Source organism: Pseudocercospora fijiensis, assembly GCF_000340215.1.
Source record: "Pseudocercospora fijiensis CIRAD86 unplaced genomic scaffold MYCFIscaffold_2, whole genome shotgun sequence".
Taxonomy (NCBI): Eukaryota; Fungi; Ascomycota; class Dothideomycetes; order Mycosphaerellales; family Mycosphaerellaceae; genus Pseudocercospora; species Pseudocercospora fijiensis.
Window position 1 is genome coordinate 3,415,979 of NW_006921533.1, and position 8,804 is coordinate 3,424,782.

The 8,804-nt window shown below is 52.0% G+C and overlaps 4 protein-coding genes across 4 annotated transcripts; 1 reads left to right on the forward strand and 3 right to left on the reverse strand.

Annotated features, from left to right (window-relative positions):
- Positions 1-62: 62 nt before the first annotated feature.
- Positions 63-656, reverse strand: MYCFIDRAFT_181846 (uncharacterized protein). Its single transcript, XM_007925262.1, has one exon. It carries the CDS (start codon positions 278-280, stop codon positions 119-121), a length of 162 nt encoding a protein of 53 aa, XP_007923453.1. The 5' UTR covers positions 281-656; the 3' UTR covers positions 63-118.
- A 746-nt stretch (positions 657-1,402) lies between these two features.
- MYCFIDRAFT_52430 (uncharacterized protein) lies at positions 1,403-4,615 on the reverse strand. The gene has a single exon (XM_007924363.1). The coding sequence runs from the start codon at positions 4,579-4,581 to the stop codon at positions 1,432-1,434; it is 3,150 nt and encodes a 1,049-aa protein (XP_007922554.1). The 5' UTR covers positions 4,582-4,615; the 3' UTR covers positions 1,403-1,431.
- A 1,096-nt stretch (positions 4,616-5,711) lies between these two features.
- On the forward strand, positions 5,712-7,298 carry MYCFIDRAFT_88249 (uncharacterized protein). Its single transcript, XM_007925263.1, has 4 exons — positions 5,712-5,856; positions 5,939-6,010; positions 6,099-7,028; positions 7,086-7,298. Exons 1-4 carry the CDS (start codon positions 5,785-5,787, stop codon positions 7,155-7,157), a joined length of 1,146 nt encoding a protein of 381 aa, XP_007923454.1. The 5' UTR covers positions 5,712-5,784; the 3' UTR covers positions 7,158-7,298.
- A 515-nt stretch (positions 7,299-7,813) lies between these two features.
- Positions 7,814-8,257, reverse strand: MYCFIDRAFT_81989 (uncharacterized protein; the record flags this gene model as incomplete). Its single annotated transcript, XM_007924631.1, has 2 exons — positions 7,814-7,921; positions 7,973-8,257. The coding sequence occupies 2 exons, from the start codon at positions 8,255-8,257 to the stop codon at positions 7,814-7,816; spliced, it is 393 nt and encodes a 130-aa protein (XP_007922822.1).
- Positions 8,258-8,804: the final 547 nt, after the last annotated feature.

Consider the following 8,804-nt stretch of genomic DNA (forward strand, 5'->3'; position numbering starts at 1 on the left):
GTGGAGGACTCATTGGCCCCTAGAAGAGCAATCTACACATCGGCATGACTTGGGTGGGTCTTGACAAAAACATTCAGGTCGCGAGTTCCTGCACCGCTCTTGTGCGACCAGCTGTTCTCTATCTGCTGCTAACATTCAAGCCTTCATACGCGGGCCGTGCTGCCAGCAGTTCAGTCCATGCACCGCCGGCCTCGTTCAAGATTGAGATGCCCTCGTCTCTGCATGTCGGTATGCTCCTTGCCTTCTGATGCCGTCCATCTGCAGAAGCCTTCCTTTCCATCGCTCGTCATGGACGAACGCAGTAATCCCATCTGACTTCTGTATCGACATTGTTCGCTTGTATGCAGCGGTGTTTAGCTTACAGTTTGGAGTCTTTGGAATGGGCGCTGTCACTGCACGAGCTCGGATCGCGTGTGTATTAGCTGTGGTAGTCGTGGAAGAAGATGCTCGGTGGCTGCCTGGGGGATAGCTGATGATTCCCGAAGTCTCACGAAATCCATGCTGGGATGACGGACTTTGATCATGAGTCTGATTGTTTTCAAACTTCTCGCGTAATGTAGCATATTCGCTGGAGCGGGAGCGAATGACCACAGGTTCAGGACTCAGCATTGTCGCTCTAGTCTTTAGGTTGCTGATCTGTTGGCGACGCTTAAGCCGTTGCGTGAATCGCTCGACCTTGTTGACGTCTTGAGGATGCAGCTCTGTCGCCACTAGATAGTCGAAGGCAAGGCAGGAGGATGCAGCTTGACTACTGAAACCAGTGTCTAGGAGACTATCATGCGCGGCAGAATCGAAGTTGAAATTCGGATTGTCAGCATGGGCATGTGGTCCTCGAGACTTCAATACACAAAGACGGGGCTCTTGTCTCCCCTTGATGTTTGGACCCATGTGTGATCGCGCCTCTGCTTGCCGATGCTGCCACGCCAATGAGCGGCCTGCAAATGGAAGATCGTTGTCTCGCGTGTGAATAGCAGGAGCGCCATCCAAGCCGAATGGAGGCATTGGAGGCAGATGATGTCCGCGGGTTTCGTATGGGACAGTCTTTTCTTCGATAGGAGCTGGAGCGATGTTGCATTGAGGTTCGTCCTCAATTATCGACAGGCTCTTGCGGAGCAATTCCCACCACCACGACCCCTCCCAGTAAGTGGTAGACCAGTTTCTCTCTGCAGCTGTAATATAGGGGGACCGATCTCCATCGACACTACCATCGAGGCGAGCAATTTTGCCGTTACTTTCTTCGCTGATATCATAAAGTGCGACATCAAATGGATTGCGATGCCTGCGGATAGTGCTTGGTGGGGAACATAAATGTGTTGAATTTGTGGAGCTTCGTTCTTCGCTCCCGCACCTGAGGCAAGCGCCATTGATGGCACACTTGTCGGCTGTGTCGCAGCTGATGACAGAATTGCTATTGTGTTCGATCGAGGACTCCTACGCCTTGCCGCCCTCACGTCTACCTCTGCGCTCACGCCTGAAGCACCCGAACTCGCCTTTGGTGCTCTCGCGTAGCTTTTTCAGAATGCCTCGCATCTCTGGCAGCTCTCCTTGTAGTTTCGCGCGCGCGTCATTATCTGTCCGCTCGTCAAGTGCCAAATATATCTGGGACTGCACTTCTCCTGCTTTATCAGTGGTATAGTTGTTGAGCGTCTGTGCCATGAATTCGACGTCAAGGGTAGCTTGCATCAAGGCTGGTAGCGTATAGTGCTTTCGCATCTTGAAAGCATTAATCAAGGACAGCGAACACTGCTCGAGAAGATAGCTCAATATCTGATTGGTCAAAACACTTGTTGTCGCAGAGGTGACTTCGGCGTGAACCAGTACGAGTGCTATCAGGACTTCGTACACATAAGTTCTGGCGTCAGTAGGCCGCGGCGTCTTCGGCTCCCAGTCGTCAGCGGTGATCCCGTTTGTGATGATAGTGTTCAGATTATCCACGGTTGGCTTGACGTAGCTTTGGAATAGTCGAGTGTCGATTTGGGAGAAGGCATCTCGGATTTTTGCGCTCTCCTCTGTGAGCTTGACGCTGAATGCAGACTCAAACTGCGAGATCAGCTGCGGAATGACCTCGCTACGAAGGTGGTTGAGATTTGAGAGCGTAATGAGCATTCGCACGCTGCGGTTGCTCGCGTCTAGAGCCTCGGTGCCCAGCACTCCCGGACCGTCGATGTCAATGAGACGCTTCCGAGCTACGGTCACTCCGTCGGGATCCGCACCTTCTCCAATGCCAGAAACGTCAAGTTTGTTCTTCTCGGCATTCTCTACCATACCACTCAAGCCCTTGTACAGAGAGTTGACGAAAGTCCCGCGAACAACTTGCAGAAGCTTGGCAGACGGCGGTACAGTCACGTCACTGCCTTTAGCTGATGCGTCGGAGACATATGCGATCTTCTGAATATTTGTCAGGACCCGCTCCTCCCACGCTTCGAAATAGCTGGGCATCAGCGTCAGTTCCCGTCGCTCTGGACTTCGCGTCCAGCTTTCGAGCACGCGGCATTTTTCAGCATCGGCCACCCAAGAAGAACAGATTCCAGTGATGCAGCGTTCACGCGCAGCAACGAGTGTATTCTTGAGTTTCTCCGGCTCATTTGACATCTTGATCATACCTAAGTTCGCCATTTCCCCAAAGCCGTTCCCAAGAATCGCAACAGTCTTCGCCAGATATTGTGATCCAGAAAGACTGTTGCTGCCTGGCGGCCAGAATGCAAATTTCTCCCAAGCATCGCCTCGCTTGGGGCTAGGCGGCGGGACATTATTGGCATCGAAGGAGAAGCTGCGTAGCATCCCAGAAGTCTGCGGAGTAGACGAATGCGGCGTAACCGGTGTCGGTGGGATGGGGCTATATAGTTCGCTTAGATCGTCGACTGGGGCTTCTTGAAAGAAGGAATTAATGCTTTCACGGAGCAGTGCAACGATCTCGAGTGTCTCGGATCGTATCGAGTCAATATGCTGCTGGGATAATGAGAGATGGGTGTAGTCTTGCGTCGCAAAGACCCCGTTTGGGAAAGATTTCTGCGCCTTGTTGTCGATGAAGTCTTGAGCACCCTTATACCATTCCAGAACTTCGCCCAAGATGCCATTAGCTGGAGAAAGTAGGGCGCTGAGGCTAGACTGCACCTTGTCCCAAAAGATGATGATTTTGGCAGCGTCTAGGTCACGGCTGAATTCCTTACTCAAGCGGAGTGTGCCAGTCGCAGTCGATGCTGAACGAAGATGCTTGGCCAGAGCGATGTGGTCGACTTTCGTGGTGGCGGCCAACTTGCGGCGGAGTATCTCGAGCTCGATCCGATTTCTCTCGAATGATCGTGCAATTTTGTCTTTCAGATACAGGTAGCGGCTGTTGATCCAAACCCAGATTGGGTTCTCTTCGGCGCCGAGTTGCAGCAGAACAGCGATCAGCTCCATATGAAGCTCTCTATCACTTTCATCGGCCACAGCAGCGGCCTTCCTGCCATGAGAGTTTCTAAGACGCCGCCACACCTGCTGCTTAAATTCATCTACTTGTGCCGACACATCATGCCACATGCGAGCAGTCACCAGAATCTGATTGATATCCTGGTCACCAAGATCCACGTTGTTGTCTTTAGCTATCTGCGCTATTTTTCGCGCCTTGTCGGCATGTGACTTGGCCTGTTTGTACGCATCGACCACGGAGTCGTAATCGGTCTTCTTAGTTGCCTCGTAGATGGTGCCGCTCAGAGTGAAGATATCACGATGCTGGTCCAAAGTCGTCAAGACAGCCTTCAGCGTCTCTTCTTTCTCTCGTCCTCCCAACGCAGGACCCCAGACCTCTTCGGCCTTGATCGCGACTTCCTGCAGCGGAATTTTGATCCCCTGAACGCCATATTCAGAGTCTTTCGTGAGTGCATTCTTTTTCTTGTCAACAGCGGGAATCTTATTCTGACTGCCCCAAGGTCCGGACGTGTTCCTGAAATGGCTTTGATTTTTGCTCGTCTGTCGCGAATGTGGCCTTAAACTTGCACCGGCACTAGGCATCTGCGACAAGCGGGTAGGCTGAACACCTTGTGTCCGCATCTCGGTGTAGACTGTGTCTATGGTTGCCTTGGCGCGTACAAATCTCTCAAAATTACTCTCGACCAGCGACTTCAGGCTGGCTGATTTCTGCTCGATACTTCTAGTCAGAAAGTCCAGGCCGCGCAGCAGGTCGTCGGTGCTGGCTGTCTGATGCACCTGCGATAGGTATAATGCCGGGTTGAACGTCGTGCTCGACAGCATAAACCGATTGCGCAACGCTAGATTATCTTCTACCGGCAGTCCTCTTTTTCGTAGCTCTGCAGCCACGGACGGCGCCATGCCCAGCGCATCTGGCTCGTCCTTCTGCACGCCCACATCGCTGCTCGAGGTCTTGATGCTGCTCTTGAGACTGGCGTGACGATCGATCTTCTTAAAACGCGAATTGACTGAAGCCTTTGAAGCCTGTCGCGCGTGGCCAAATTTGGAGGCCGGCGGCGGTTCATCGTCGCTCGATGAGTCGTCGTCCTGATGCGGCCATTCGGTTGGATACAGAGAGGTGAGATGGTACTGGTTCAGGAGGATGCGCTCCTGCTCCGGCGAGATGGGCATCTTGGGAATATTGTATCAATACAGTGGCTTCGTGTTACGCGCTCATGTTACCGCATTCCTGGCATAGTGTTGTTGCTTGGCCAGAACTATTGGGGAGCTGTTGTTGCAGGAGCCTCCGCCAGCGCCAAGCCGAGGCGGCCTGACCTTGAAGCTGCAACACCTTCTTTGCCCTGTACATCAACGACGTTTACATCATTTGCATGCGTCATGGATGGATACTGCACCAAGTTGATTCTCATGCCCAAAGATGTTTGCGACAGCTAGGACCTCAACATGCTGGCCGATTGTAAAGTCCAGTGGCTGCCACACGAAAGAGGAGGATTGATGCTATAGGCATCTCCGCTGCACAACTGTCTATCCACCAAATTCTCGAATGGATTCCTCAAGAGCGGCAGCCAGTACGGCGATGCGCGATTCAACTGGCCTGTTGACTACATGATCGACCTTCGCAGTGAACAGCAAGCAACATGGGAATATCATTTCTGATGGCACCACTCCAACGCACGGTACAGAAATACTCTTCTCTCTTGGCGGCACACAGCAAGCACTGGCAGCCGGCCGTTGGACCAGGCTGGAACAAAGTACAGTAGTGGCTCCGGTAGTTGGGCCGATGGCTAAACTTGGTGCTCCTGGCGAGCTCTCGATAGCCAAGGGCGCAACTGCTGAGCACAACAAAGTCTGCCAGCAGACGTATAAACCATCCTTTCCAGACTATCCAGCTGTCCCATGTACGTACGAAGTCCAGTTTGATCTTTATTAGGCGGAGAACGGGCTTCGGTAGAGAGACTGAGCAGGGTTCAGCCGCCTTCGCTCAGTTTGGCGGCATCGCAAGATCCGTGCCAAGCCGTATACAAAATGAGGCATTGAAGTCGAGTCGTTGTGAAGCAATAATGGAAAGGAATATGGTGAAGCTATAGAGCATTTCGACGTAGATTCCTTGACGCATTATCCTGTCGATTCCTCCAAGTGCCTGATCAATAGCGTAGCTAGTGGTCCTGTGTTATCAGATCATCAGTCGCCGACATCTCTTCCGGCCGCTTGTTGGCGATTGGCGTGCAGTGGGAAGCGAAGTTTGACTTCGCGCCTGCAGAGAGCTCTTGTCTTGCTTCTTTTTGCTCTTGCCGTACCGACTAGCAGACTCTCTTATCTCCAGGTCACACAATAGAGCCACCATAGCTCTGGACCTGTAATCCCACTTCGACAATGCTCGCCAGCCGGTTCGCCGCTCCAGCGCGGCAATGCTTCAGACAATGCGCTCGACCAGCCTTTGCCCAGGTACTTCCATCAACTCCGAGAGAACAGATCTGGCGAGAGTCGCAGCCAGAGCCAGGTTCGCCTGCTAACGGAGAGTCGCCAGACGCAACCGCGCAGCCACGCAACCGCACAAGCAGACAAGGTCGCCAAGTTCAAGGGACAGAAGGGCTCCGATGTACGTTCAATCACCAACCGCGCTATCGGCCCGTTGGAGAGGCTGCATGTGAAGGAGCATATACTGAGATGAGAATTGCTTGCAACAGGGCAAATACACAGTAACACTCATCGAGGGTGACGGTATCGGTCCAGAAATCGCCGACGAGGTCAAGAACATCTACTCCGCCGCGAACGTCCCGATCAAGTGGGAATCCGTCGACGTTACTCCCAGACTCGAAGATGGCAAGACTGTCATCCCGAAAGAGGCCATTGACTCAGTGACACGCAACTACGTCGCCCTCAAAGGGCCCCTCGCAACACCCATTGGCAAGGGTCACGTCTCGCTCAACCTCACCCTCCGAAGAACATTCAACCTCTTTGCCAACTTGAGACCTTGCAAGAGCATTGCAGGATACAAGACCCCATACGATAATGTAGACACAGTACTCATCCGCGAGAACACCGAGGGAGAATACTCTGGAATTGAGCACGTGGTAGTGGACGGGGTCGTGCAATCCATCAAGCTTATCACAAAAGAGGCCTCGGAGAGAGTGCTGCGATTCGCATTCCAACATGCACAGGACATCGGCCGAAAGAAGGTCCGCGTTGTACACAAGGCCACCATCATGAAGATGTCAGACGGCCTCTTCTTGAACCTCGCCCGAGAAATTGCAAAGGAGTACCCTAATATTGAGTTCGATGCCGAGATGCTCGACAACACCTGCTTGAAGATGGTCACAGACCCAGTCCCATATAACGACAAGGTTCTGGTCATGCCAAACCTTTACGGAGACATTCTTTCCGATATGTGCGCTGGTTTGATCGGTGGTCTCGGTCTGACCCCATCTGGAAACATTGGTGACGAGTGCTCCATCTTCGAGGCTGTCCACGGCTCCGCTCCAGATATTGCTGGCAAGGGCTTGGCTAACCCAACTGCCCTCCTTTTGTCTTCTATTATGATGTTGCAACATATGGGCCTGACACAAGAGGCCGACAGAATACAGAACGCCATTTTCAAGACTTTGTCCGAAGGAAAGGTGAGTGGAGATAAAATTCGATAGATTTCGCGTGAGCGTTGTACTAACATTTCATAGGCACTGACTGGAGACTTGGGCGGCAAGGCAAAGACTGCCGAGTACGCTGACGCAATTATCAAGAACTTGTAGATACCAACCCCAGCATCTTGTTTTGATATCGGCCTCGATCGGCGCCACGCATGATCCTTCGGCGTTTGTACCATAGCCTTTGGGTATGCAAAAAGAGCGAAGCTGAAGATACATTAAAACCGCAAACAGATTTCACACTTGCTGCAGATCATATTTTCAAGCTGTGGTGAGCCTATCAAGCGTATCGAATGTGCTAAAATGTGTGTGCTGCAGTGTCAAGCCTCCGCCTCAGATTCTATGGCTATGCACATCTTTGCATGGCGCCTCTCCGCTCAGAATTTTCGCCCACAGTACTAAGCAGGTGTTGCGGAGCCGACGCATGAACGAAGAGCTCTCATTAAGCCTTCACAAGCATTGAAAACGGAGCGGTCGCTAAACACTTCACCTGGTGACTTAACTAGGCCCTCAGATCCTCAATACATGCAGCGCCCGCAATAGCCACACTCCTTGTCGCAAGCTGTCAAATCCTTGGAACCACCGTCATCGTCTTCATGATCTCGCTCATCCTTCTGCCAGCCTCTCTCGTCCTCGTCCTCGTCCTCGTCCTGGTCCGCCTCATCCTCCACGTTGCCGCGCAAGCTCTGGTTGGCATACTCATCGCGTGTCAACGTCGGGCCGGCAAATTCATGCATGGTGTTCCAGAGATCATTGTTACTCTAAGGTGCCTCCTCACCAGACCCGTACTCCTGTTGAGAGTCGATGATGTCGCTGATCTTGTACTCTGAGTCCACGTCGCAGAGCTCGTTCCAAAACTTCACTCTGTCCTACGATTCGCGTTAGTCGCTGGCTACGATCAAGCTGCCTACAAGACCAACCTTGAAGATCTTCCGAGCGATCTCAGTCACTTGGCGGATGTATGGCTCGGCAACTGTGGTGAGGCTGCCACTGATCTTGGAGCTGAACCTCATGAACTTGGTGCCATCACGCGGCAGGCGTGGGCATTCGCCCACGACGAATTTGTAGTATCCAACCTTCGAAACGACTTGAGCGTCTCCCGCGAATTCTTCCTGGATCTTGGCCAGGAATTTTTCCCAGGCGGCTTTGTCTTCCTCGATATCGGTGAGACGTGGAACTATATCGAAACCTGCAGCGTAGCCCATTTTGGAAGTGCGTATCGGGTGAAGTGTGTGTGGGGGGGGGGGGGGGGGGGGGCCTACCATAATCATATCTATACCCCTAGATATATGTACCGATTACAGTACCTATGCCTTTATATTCTCACACGTATAGCTACCCTATTTGCAGTCTATACATCCGTTAGTATACTAATAGACTAAAACGGATACATAGGTATACTCCTCTTCACACCGGCGGCCTTATAAGTATTAGAGGGTACAGCTACTTTAAGGAAGCGCCTTTTAAAGTCGCTATTCGTAAGCCTCCTATTAACCTACGCGTATTAGTATAAGCATATATCCAGGCTAGTCTCATACTTACCCTACTACACTTCAAGGCAAGTATAACCTCGAACTTGCTATACATATTAACGGCGAGAAGTCTCTACAACTATAACCAGGTATATACCCTTGCTTAGACCTACAATCTATTTCCTCGTCCTCGGCCACGTCCTCTATAAACGACTTAATAACTACGGTCGGGGTCTCACGACCTTCAATAGAAGGCTTGCCCGAACCTATATCCGGTAGC